Raw genomic sequence first — 12789 nt, 5'->3', positions numbered from 1 at the left:
GTGAAGACAATGAAGGATATTAAGTGTGCAGTCTATTAAAAATCTTCCCATGGGCAAGGTGACAGTTGCAGGTTGGTATGTGAAATTCTGTGAATTAGAGCTTTTGTGATCTCATTATTAAACTCAAACTACTGTTTTGGCCCTTCAAGTCAAGACTACGAGAATGCTAAAACAATAGACATTTCCTTAAGTGATCTGCCTCATCAGATAGCAAAATTCCTTACTCTGTGCTTCTATCTTTGTAGATTGTTGGATCTCTGCCATTTTGTAATGAGAAGGCCTTAACAGCACAGGATGAGTCAGCAGGGTTATGTTGCCACACCCCCCTATTCCCAGGCCCAGCCTGGGATGGGGGGCTACCCAGCCGGGTTTGGGAGCGCGCCTGCCCAGCCCCTCTATAGACACTATGGGGGACCACCTCAATCATTCCCCGCCCCACCAACAGGTAAAGCCACGTGCCTTTGGTCTCCCATTCCTCTTGTGAAGTCTTCTGTTTAGCTTTTCATTTAACAGGTCTGATCTTGTCAGTTGGAAAGTGTCCAGTAGCAGTTGTTCATGAACAAGTCAAGCGATGCAGCTTCAATTAAAATTACAACATTTAAGACTACGGATATGCTTTTTTTCTGCATGGCCATGCTATTTCCAAATTATTATTTTTTGCTTATGTGTATATTGTACTCTGTATGTAATGTGTGAACGTAATGTGTGATGCTTTGTGGACGGCCATGCTATTGCCATAGCATTTTGATGAGATGTTTTGCTCAGGTGCATGATTTGTATATAATGTGTTACCATAACAGAATGCTTTACCTTCCAGGTATGATGAAGCATGTGTCGTCCCCTTCCGGCATGCCTCCACCACAGGTCCCCAGCCATTACGGCTCAAACGGCCAGCAGAACGGAGCTCACCCTCAAAGGTAACAGAGCTTCCTCCACCGAGCAGAGTCCATTTACTACAATAACATTGTTATGGCCAATTCTACCCTTCTCCCTGAAGTATGCACTTGATCTGTCCACCCTCATTGAATTTGATTTAATTTAAAATGAATGGGCTGGTGCAATACATATGCTAGAAACGGCTTCTAGCGAATGTTAACACCAATTCATTGCTTTCAAACCCATGAGTGAGAGGGAGATAGTGCACACTTCAGGTAAAGAATTGGAAGGCAACCATCTGCATTCCAATACTCTTAGTACATTCCTTCTTCCGTTTTCTTCATGACAAATAGGTGAAAGGACTGAGTTGGTTTTCCTCTGTACTTTCAAATCAGTAATGAAGGAAAATAAACAAGGAAGCTAATTGATACTATTGGAACAGACAAAATATTTAGCTCTTTGTTTACTTTCCTCCAGCTACCCTGCCCCTCCGTATGGACAGCCACTTCAGTCCCCCTACCACAGCATGGCCCACCAGGGCCCGCCCCCAGCACAGCAGCTCACCAATCAGATGGGTGCCATGAACCTCGGATATGGTAATTAACCACTGTTTGTAGAACTCAAGACTGTTGTTTTAAGGATGGTTAGGGCATCCACTTTAGCTGGTAAACAAGATGCAAACCAACTCCCAAACAAGTTAAAAAGTAAACTGCCTTGTTGCCCAAACAGTAAAATGGAAGCCTTTAGGGAGATCTACTATTCTAACTAGTGTTAGTCTATATATTCAACAGAGGCACCTGTACACTAGCATGCATCTGTACACTAGCATGCAGTATGTTATTGTTAAGGCTTCATTCATGCAGTGTGTTGAAAGTGGATCACCCTCCCCTTGCTTTTCCTGCAGGTCCAGGGCCAATGCAGAGCCCTCAGGCACCTCCCACCTCTCCCCTAACCCAGCAACAATTCCAGACTGCCCCTCCCCCAGCCATGGGACACCCACCCCTGGGCCCCCACTCGTCTCAGATGGCTCCCCCACAATCACCCCTAGCTGGTCCAACTATGGCAGGGCCCCAATCTATGGGTGGCCCCCCACCCATGGGAGGCATGGGTAGGCCCTTCCCTGGCCCACCCCCTCCAGGTGCTGGGGGCTTCCAGCAGCCTGGGCCTGGAGCTACCGGACCACCAGGACATCCTCAGCAACTACAAGGTACAGATAGCACAGTAACCTGGAGCTCAACAGTGGCCATTTCAAAGCTGTATGGATGTGTTGGGCCATTTTCCTGGAGCCAGATTAAGCCTATTCCTGGAATAAAAGTATGTTTTCAGTCCAGGGATATGATTAATCTGGGTCCTTGGATATGGAAACTCACTGTGGAACTCAAGCTTATTGTATTGAATGTGGCGAGGAGTGTGCACAAATAGCTTTTGGAGGACTGTACCGCTAAGTGTGTTCTTGCCAATAGGATTGCACCAGGTACAGGTCACCAGAGCCTTACACTGTGGAATTGTTTGTGTGTCACAGGTCAATTTGGGGGGCAGATGGCGGGACCCGGGATGGCGGGACCCGGGATGGCGGGACCCTTCCAAGGTGGGGCAGCCCAAATGGCCGGCCCACCTCAGAAAAAGCTGGATCCTGACTCCATCCCTAGCACAGTGAGTTCATATTTAATTATCCTGTGACTTCACGTCTTTGCATACCAGAATGCCATTTCACATGTTTCCTAGCTACCTCCAGGCCAGTATTTCCTTTACTGGCATTATAGCGTGGACCCACACTGTACTCTTTAGAAGATTTGTCTACTTCACATACAGTATGGGCCCAGGATAGACATGTTAGCCTATCTCCCCCAATTACCCTGTTGATCATGTTGTTTTTGTCTTATTTGGGGGAAATATATGAATTACAAATGACGACGTCAACCCTGTGTCCCGTAGTTAAAAACAAAATGTTTGACTGATTGTGGTTGGATTGTTGTCAGGCAAACGGCAACAAAGCAACAGCAGCATGTGAATTTGTACTATATCCATCTGTGTCCTTTACCACACACAGACAGCAAAAACAGAGCGGAACTGATTGAAATCTTTCACCCAGCTTGACTGTTTGTCAAGGAAATGGCTCACCACAGTAGAAGCTCTTTTACCTACAATGCAACCTCTTTTGGTTCAGACACAAGTCATCGAGGACGACCAAGCCAAACGAGGGGGACAGGTGTACACTACGAACCTCAGGGGCCAGGTGCCCCCGCTGGTCACCACTGACTATACAGTACAGGACCAAGGTAAGGCACAGGAATACCAGCGTACAGTACTACAAACCTGTCGGTGTCATTGAACAGAACTAAAGGACACAGCTTTACTTCAACACACTTTTGAAATCCGTTATTGTTTTATTTCCAGTCAATCACTAACACACCTGACTCAACTAATCAAGGGCTTTGTGATTACTTGACTAGTTGAATCTGGTTTGTTTGTGCTGGGATGGAACAATAATGTGCTGTTGTGGGGTTCCCCAAGGAATGGATAAGTAAAACGTGACCGATGGCTTTGGACAACACCGTAATAGCCTTAGTTCAATCATACACTTTTGAAAGATTTTTTAATGGCAACATGGGGAACATGATAGGGGTGTATTCATTAGTACACACCGTAGCAAACTAGCAAAACATTTAAGCAACGAAAATGAGTTTCTTATTGGACAAGTTCAGGTAGGTTCCTCCCCGTTTCGGACTGTTTGCTTCCGTTTAGGTCCAAGTGAATACGCCCCTGCTCTACATCAAACAAATAACTCCAGAAGCTATTACTATTAACAGCTCTCCTTCAGACAGAAACAGTTATTTACAACCTGATGAATCTTTAAAGTTATGAGGGAAGAACTGAATGATATTGTGAAAATGCAAACCTGTTTTAAATTGTATTTATCTTTTTTCTTGAAACAAACCAATATGAGTACATTCTTTACTCTCTAACCAAGTTAATTCAAATATGTTTTATTTTTTAAACTTGATCTGTTTCCATTTCTTCTTCCCTTTTAGGAAACGCCAGCCCAAGGTTCATGCGTTGCACCACCTACTCTTTCCCCTGCACGGCTGACCTGGCCAAGCAGTGCCAAGTTCCCCTGGCCACCATCATCAAACCCTTCGCCACAGTGCCAAAGAATGAGGTAGGCACTTGCCCTCTGTATGTTTGCAGAGATTATCCACATTGTTTTATGAAGACAGACAACTAAGCCGCTTATGAATTCTGAAACCAATATGTTTAAACCCAAACACTACATAAACCTCAGGTGCATAATTGTAGAAATGTTTGGGGCGGGAGACACAAGCACTTTTTGTTTTCCTCAGAAGCTCAATGACTCAGACCTTTTCATTCCTTATAAAATTATACTTTGTCCAAGTGCTGTAAAAGTTTGTGTCCCATGGACAACCTCGATTTGGATCCTGTGTGGTCCCAGGAAACCTGCCTTAGATATTCTTCCCCTCGCCTTGTCATCGGCGCCAAAGGCCCTTTTTAGGCAATGTTAATGTAGCTTTTTCTCTGCCTCATAGAGAGTGCTAATCAACTAATGTCAAGATCTGCAGGGACCACAGAAGATGAAAGCGGTTTAACAAAGCACTCATGTCAAGCGCATTGCCATCTCAGGTTAGCGCTCAGTGTCCAGACAGGGCTAGCACGATTCCCATAGTAGGAAGTTAAAGTATGCTAAAACCCTGCATGGATTCCAAATCAAACAGACTAGCATTTTATCAGCGTGTAGCATTATTGTTTGGTTGTTTGGAATTAATGACCTCACTGCACAAGCACCCGAGTGTTAACATTAAACTCTTGTATGGTACTTGTACTTATTATAAACAAATGTATAATAACTTCACGTCCTCTTTGGATGAACTGTTCTAATAATATAACTACTTGGCTGCATTGACGTCTGTCTGCAGTTTTATGGCCTTGGAGCCCATATGAAACACATACTGTTGTATGTAAATCCTCCCTTCAAGAAAGAGGAGAAACCAAGATTTTTGGTTCTGTTCCCTGAACCGGTTCCTTCCTCTGGTTAAAACTCTAATTGGAGTTTCTCGGGATAGATTTGGATTACATTTACGCCTAGTAGTGACCATCTTTTAGACAATGTTTTGGTTGTTAGGCTACAATGTTTTGGATAGTATATCACTTCTGTGGTGCTAATAAATTGTCTGAACTCATTGAATGAGGCTTGGCTCTAAGATTTTATGCCCTCAAATAAATCTTCTAAGGCTATATTTGAACTGTGTGTGTATAACGTGCACAAAGTTGTTTGTTTTCGTTAGTAAATGTTTGTGAGTCTACAGACTGCATTTTTAGAGGCAATCTTTACCATATGTTCCCCTGGGTTTGTTTGTGTGTGTTAGTGCTGAGCGATTAGTGCTTTTTGAGGTCGGTTTTCGATTATTGAAAAATAATCAGATTTCGATTATGTTTTAGACATTAAATGCACTATACATTACGTGGGTTGAATGCTGTAACAGAATAAAACAATAAACGTCCCATGATGGTACTGACTACCCATTGCTGCTTATCACTTATTAAATATAATTTATTCACATTACTTTAATAAATTATTTCAGTTTTAAATTACATTTGTTTAATTAGATGACTTTATTATTTATTTCCAAGTCATCTCAATAGAGCTGCTGCCTATGCTGTCAGAATATATATATTTTTTGTTGTAGTTTTTCAAAGTATGTAAGACATACTTTTATGACTGCTAAATACCAATGATCTATCACTTAGTTCATGTATTTTCAGGTAGAGATACCTCGCGAAGCAACTGTTCTCTATCCCTCTCGATTGTGTATTGTTCTGTCTCTTCTCTCTGTCTGCTCCACACTAACCTACCGTAGCAGGTGTAAAAGAAGCACACAGACTGGACAAGTAGCCGCGCAATGGACTATTGTCATTGTAGTTAATTACCACATTTTCCGCGCTAAAGTATGTGGGATATTGGCCTGTTGGAAACTATAACTGCCTACTACATCGCACAGATCGGGCTTGATCTGATTTATCTCCAGAGAAACTGCACATTAAACTCACAGAAAAAAACAGAACAAAATGGAATTCAAATAATTGAACCAACGTTGGTCAATTAGTTGTTTAAAAACCCCAGAATAACCAACATTTCAGTTAATCGCTCAGCACTACTGTGTGTGTGCAGGATAAGCTATAGGAGCACCTTTACCATCTTTATTCCTACACATCCCCACTCGGCAGGAGACATATTTCATCTTTACATTACACAAAGCCTTTTCTGGCAAGAATCATTCTGCAATAGACAAATGTAATGCGTTCAGTAGATGTACCATGCAGATATTTACATGGCCCATGAGATTGAGACGTTTTCAAGGAGAGAATCTGCTTTTTGTAGCATGTCGGCATGTGTTGAGTTGCATGAGAATAACTGTTTTGAAGGTATAGATGTAATCACCGACAATTTTAAGACTAAATGCTTTATGGCTGAGTGTGTGGGTCTACACGGGCAAAGATCTTGATAGAACTCACGCTTGTTTAACACGGCAACAACTTCACACTTGTAGACTGTTGCACTGTGTTAGGTCTTGTTTTTTTTTTCCCCCACAAAGGCTCTTTGTTTTTGTTTTTAAGGTTTGAATGCAAAATTGAACAGTTAGAATGATTATCTAGTGTGGCAGAACCTAGGGATGAGGCATGAACTGAGGCCTGGGAAATTGGTCTGCCTTTTGTCCAAGGCAGTTACTACAGCCCAACTACTCAGGAGGACTGGCACACCTTTAAACATTCCTCCAATCGGGATCTTTTGTGACACGCTGGCACAGTGGTAAATCCATTTGAATTCGATCACTTTTTGACAGCACCCCCTTTTGATTTGAACGAAACCTTCTGTACATACAGTATTTACCCATTTGTAGAAGTGCTCAGAAAGTGACTTTTTGGACCTGAATGCCAAAACATTCAAGAGATAAAGGTGTTTGCATACCCCACCATACCATGAGACATCCATGTCATCATCACTCGAAAATATAAATGGTTGAGGTTGATATCATTTAAAAGTTTGACATCCCTGCTTGTAAGCTATCTTATTTCTGTAAAAATGTTAAAAAAAAATAAAAAAAAGTATTTTTATTTTAACTTTTTTCCTTTTAACGTAAATGATCTAAAAACAAGTAAAATCGTATAATTGTTATATTCACATGTTGTAGCTTATGCCCTATTTTACGTCATTTAAAATGTATTATGTGTTGTGCCCACCATTGGTTGAGACAACATTACATTTACATTTAAGTCATTTAGCAGACGCTCTTATCCAGAGCGACTTACAAATTGGTGCATTCACCTTATAATATCCAGTGGAACAACCACTTTACAATAGTGCATCTAAATCTTTTAAGGGGGGGTTAGAAGGATTACTTTATCCTATCCATTTACATTACATTACATTTAAGTCATTTAGCAGACGCTCTTATCCAGAGCGACTTACAAAATGGTGCATTCACCTTATGATATCCAGTGGAACAACCACTTTACAATAGTGCATCTAAATCTTTTAAGGGGGGGGTTAGAAGGATTACTTTATCCTATCCCAGGTATTCCTTAAAGAGGTGGGGTTTCAGGTGTCTCCGGAATGTGGTGATTGACTCCGCTGTCCTGGCGTCGTGAGGGAGCTTGTTCCACCATTGGGGTGCCAGAGCAGCGAACAGTTTTGACTGGGCTGAGCAGGAACTGTGCTTCCTCAGAGGTAGGGAGGCGAGCAGGCCAGAGGTGGATGAACGCAGTGCCCTTGTTTGGGTGTAGGGCCTGATCAGAGCCTGAAGGTACGGAGGTGCCGTTCCCCTCACAGCTCCGTAGGCAAGCACCATGGTCTTGTAGCGGATGCGAGCTTCGACTGGAAGCCAGTGGAGAGAGCGGAGGAGCGGAGTGACGTGAGAGAACTTGGGAAGGTTGAACACCAGACGGGCTGCGGCGTTCTGGATGAGTTGTAGGGGTTTAATGGCACAGGCAGGGAGCCCAGCCAACAACGAGTTGCAGTAATCCAGACGGGAGATGACAAGTGCCTGGATTAGGACCTGCGCCGCTTCCTGTGTGAGGCAGGGTCGTACTCTGCGAATGTTGTAGAGCATGAACCTACAGGATCGGGTCACCGCCTTGATGTTAGTGGAGAACGACAGGGTGTTGTCCAGGGTCACGCCGAGGCTCTTAGCACTCTGGGAGGAGGACACAAGGGAGTTGTCAACCGTGATGGCGAGATCATGGAACGGGCAGTCCTTCCCCGGGAGGAAGAGCAGCTCCGTCTTGCCGAGGTTCAGCTTGAGGTGGTGATCCGTCGTCCACACTGATATGTCTGCCAGACATGCAGGGATGCGATTCGCCACCTGGTTGTCAGAAGGGGGAAAGGAGAAGATTAATTGTGTGTCATCTGCATAGCAATGATATGAGAGACCATGTGAGGATATGACAGAGCCAGGTGACTTGGTGTATAGCGAGAATAGGAGAGGGCCTAGAACAGAGCCCTGGGGGACACTAGTGGTGAGAGCACGTGGTGCGGAGACAGATTCTCGCCACGCCACCTGGTAGGAGCGACCTGTCAGGTAGGACGCAATCCAAGCGTGGGCCGCGCCGGAGATGCCCAGCTCGGAGAGGGTGGAGAGGAGGATCTGATGGTTCACAGTATCAAAGGCAGCAGATAGGTCTAGAAGGATGAGAGCAGAGGAGAGAGAGTTAGCTTTAGCAGTGCGGAGAGCCTCCGTGACACAGAGAAGAGCAGTCTCAGTTGAATGCCCAGTCTTGAAACCTGACTGATTAGGATCAAGAAGGTCATTCTGAGAGAGATAGCAAGAGAGCTGGCCAAGGACGGCACGTTCAAGAGTTTTGGAGAGAAAGGAAAGAAGGGATACTGGTCTGTAGTTGTTGACATCGGAGGGATCGAGTGTAGGTTTTTTTCAGAAGGGGTGCAACTCTCGCTCTCTTGAAGACGGAAGGGACGTAGCCAGCGGTCAAGGATGAGTTGATGAGCGAGGTGAGGTAGGGGAGAAGGTCTCCGGAAATGGTCTGGAGAAGAGAGGAGGGGATAGGGTCAAGTGGGCAGGTTGTTGGGCGGCCGGCCGTCACAAGACGCTCTTGAATACAGGGTAGGTGTCATGTTTTGGCTGATAAAAGTACTAAAGTGAGAAAGTTGACATTTCAACTTTCAAATGGTACCACAGAGATGATTGGAGGTCCACGCATCAAAGAATGTTGACTTGAATAGGAATGTTTTTTAAATTATACTATCAATCCTCCATAGGAAACCTATTGAAAACGCAGAAATATAGAAAATAAATGACAATTTTAAGTTGACATTTGATGCTGGGTGGACCTGCGGTCATCTTTGTGATAGTAATTAGAAGTTAACATTTTTAATTTTGATGGTGTACCAGCTAAATTGCAGTGGTCTGAATGGATAGGTCCATTCTATTAATTATACGTCTATGATTGAAATGACTGTTTTAAGAGCATGTTGTGTCTCAACCGATGGCGGACAAAACACAAACGTCAGATAATGTGAAATAGGGTCGACGCTACAAAGTGAAGAACAAATATCAGAGTTAACACGTTTTTAAATAATTTAAATTAAAGGTTTTAGAAATGACAATTTGTATTAAAGAAGTTTGACAACACTGTTTTGTAAGCTTTTAAATGCTATCAAACTCAACCGTTTATCTTTTCCAGTGATGAAGACATGGATGTCTCATGATATGGTGGGGTTTGCAAAATGGGTCAACTTTGAGCACCTTTTTATCTCTTGAATGTTTTGGCATTCAGGTCCAAAAAGTGACTTTCTGAGCACTTCTACAGTGGGCAAATATGTTTGGAAGGTTTCATCCAAAAAGGGGTGCTGTCAAAGTGATTGGATTCAAATGGATTTACCCAGAGAGCACATGGGCACAGCGTTTTAAATCTCTCTGTTTGACAAGGGTTAAGGGTTTGATAAAAGTTACATTTTTGACTGTAACCTTGCATCCTGGTCCTGTTTACTGATATATATTAATTTGGATGCTTCTGTTGGTGTATAGCCAGCTGGTGCTGCTCTATAAACTGGTGAAGATAAGGACAATGAAATGCATGCTAATCATCATGGTTAACCTGAAGCCTGTCTATTTCACACAAACTACCAAATAAGGAATCATCTATCTGTACAGTTGACTATAGCCTACAGTTGACTCTAAAACAAACATGTGTGCGACTGCTGTCGTGTGTGTGACCGCTGTCTTATAAGACTGCCTATCTCCTCTGTTGTCTGGCCTAGACTCCTATGTACGTCGTGAACCATGGTGAGACTGGCCCAATCCGCTGTAACCGCTGCAAGGCCTACATGTGTCCCTACATGCAGTTTATGGACGGTGGCCGCCGCTACCAGTGCGGCTTCTGCAACTGCATCAACGAAGGTACGTCCACCCATAACAAGGATGCCATGCAGGGCCTTACTGGGTCATAATGGTCTGTGGATAAAAATAAGCTAAGGATCTGACCAATCTTTTTTTTGAAGCTCAAAGCTAGAACAGGTTTCTTTTAATTTGGGTAACCAATATCTGAATGATTGTTTTTTTTTTTTTGGGGGGGGGTGTATTCTTAATATTTTGGACATAAGTTCCAACTAGTGCTGTTCTATAGGTTAATTATTAACCCCTTTTTCCATAGAAACAAGTGCACTCGGTTAGGGGAGACTACCTGAGAAAGACAGTAAAGGGGGGTGGTTGCTAAGCGGAGGCAATATTATGTGTGGGTTTGTTTTTGTCGCCACTGCTAAAACATGTTCTTTTGTTCTTTTCATAGTGCCAGCCTTTTATTTCCAACACCTGGACCACATGGGCAGAAGGGTGGACTTCTACGAGAGGCCAGAGCTGTCGCTGGGGTCCTACGAGTTCGCCGCCACCCTGGATTATTGCAAGGTACGCGATGCCCTACTATTGCGGTTTTTCTGCCTTTATAGTGAACCGTATATTGCTTTGTTTCATTTTATACAAATAGATAGGAATTGGTAGAATAACTAGTTTGAATGACTTTTGTATGGATGAAAAGTAACCAATAGACCCAGTAGCCTACAATATGAATTGACATGGGGGAAAGCTGTGACGATGCACAGATAAAACGTTCAATGCTTGGCAAGAGTCTATCTCCTAAAAACGTATATGGACAGAAAGTGAAAGTTATTAGGATCTCCATTCCCAGTGGTCTTTCTGGGGGGGGGGTCTATAAAGTGTTTGTGTGTAGGGAGGAGGTGCTCACCTGCCAGTCATTCTTCATTCAGGACCAAATGATTAGAAGGAAGCACAGGCAAATGCATGTTCTGTTACATTGAGACCACTGCATTAAAGCCAAAAGAGATCAATATGTTCTCGATTCTGTTGCGCTCTGCGGGGTTGTATTATCTTGTACATTATGGGTAGAGGTAGGTGGGGGCTAGCAACTTCACGTTTCGCCACTTAAGCCAACGTGTTACTTCAGTCTGTTTATTAATATTTAGAAATGTAGTCCTGGACAGCTTTTATCAAAAGCCTCGAAGGTAAGCTATGTCACAGACTGTTACCACGGAAACAAAACAATGGCGTGCTCATCCACATTCCTAACACGGAGGGCAGTTGGATGTTACAAAGTCTCTCCTAACGGCTCCAAGATCCAAGCAAGCTGTAAGTTTAAACACAAAGAAAGTACTGAGTGTGGTGGAGGTATACACCGGGCAAAACATGAGCAGAAGAGGGAGTATTTGCCAAAAATTCGAGTCCATTGACCAATGTAGTTTTGATAAGAGTAGCCTACAATTTCAAAGGTTAGGGGATAAGTGGCTTCAGTGTAAACACTTCTTATTGGAGAGGGAGACAGGGAAAAAACATGAACGGAAAAGGAAAGGGTTTGACCTAAAATTGGGGTACATTAACGAATGAAAGGAGTATGATTTCAAAGGCTCGAGGGAAAGTGGCCTCCGATTCAACGTCTCTGGTGTGTTCCTTGTTATGTGTTTGACATTTACATTTTATGTTTAAGCAATAAGGCCCAAGGGGGTGTGGTATATGGCCAATATACCACAGTTCTTATGTGCAACGCGGAGTGCCTAGATACAGCCCTTGGTGGTTTATTCTCAATATACCACAAACCCCTGAGGTGCCTTATTGCTATTATAAACTGGTTACCAACATAATTACCCATACCCTCTGACATACCACGGCTTTCAGCCAATCAGCAATCAGGGCTCGAACCACCCGGTTTATAATGACATTTTAGTCATTAAGCGACGCTCTTATCCAGAGCCACTTACAGTTAGCTAGATGAGACAACACATCACAATTGTATCAAGTACATTTTCACTCAAAGTATTTATCATCAGTCAATGCTAGTGGGAGAAGAAGTGCTGTTTTGGGGGGGTGTCGGGGGCACCGTGACTTATTTAAGATACTCTTCAAAGAAGTAGGATTTCAGATGTTTTCAAAAGATCCGCAGGGACTCCGCTGTCCTGACTTTAGGGGGTGTCGGGACAGAGAAGAGATTTGAATGGGCTGAGTGGGAGCTGCCCTCCTGTAGGGGTGGGAGGGCCAAGAGACCAAAGGTGGCAGAATGGCGTGCTCAGGTTGGGGTGTAGGTTTTTAGGATAGCCTGTAAGGAGGGCCAGTTCCCCTTGCTGCTCTGTTGGGAAGTACCAGGATCTTGAAGATGATGCAAGTTTCGACTGGAAGCCAGTAGAGTGTGCGGGTGACATGGGAGAACTTAAGAAGGTTAAACACCAGGTGGGCTGTGTCATTCTGGATAAGAGCCCAGGCAACAGAGAGTTGTAGCCTAGACAGGAACTGACAAGTGCCTGGATTAGGACCTGCGCCACTTCCTGTGTGAGGAAAGGTCATACTCTACGGATGTTGTAGAGCATGAACCTGCAGGAGC

The 12789-nt window shown here is 43.7% G+C and overlaps 1 protein-coding gene across 1 annotated transcript in view; it reads left to right on the top strand.

The window, feature by feature from the left end:
- LOC106577619 (protein transport protein Sec24D-like) overlaps positions 1-12789 on the top strand; it is a 29181-nt gene that overhangs the window by 1422 nt on the left and 14970 nt on the right. Inside the window, exons 2-10 of the mRNA XM_014155836.2 lie at positions 246-445; positions 818-917; positions 1354-1472; positions 1781-2083; positions 2399-2529; positions 3044-3155; positions 3909-4036; positions 10166-10304; positions 10693-10808. Coding sequence (XP_014011311.1) covers positions 295-445; positions 818-917; positions 1354-1472; positions 1781-2083; positions 2399-2529; positions 3044-3155; positions 3909-4036; positions 10166-10304; positions 10693-10808 — 1299 coding nt within the window. The 5' untranslated portion in view covers positions 246-294. The remainder of the gene's footprint in view (positions 1-245; positions 446-817; positions 918-1353; positions 1473-1780; positions 2084-2398; positions 2530-3043; positions 3156-3908; positions 4037-10165; positions 10305-10692; positions 10809-12789) is intronic.

Source organism: Salmo salar, chromosome ssa18 (genome assembly GCF_905237065.1).
Source record: "Salmo salar chromosome ssa18, Ssal_v3.1, whole genome shotgun sequence".
NCBI lineage: Eukaryota > Metazoa > Chordata > Actinopteri > Salmoniformes > Salmonidae > Salmo > Salmo salar.
This window is presented reverse-complemented; position numbering and strand designations above follow the sequence as displayed.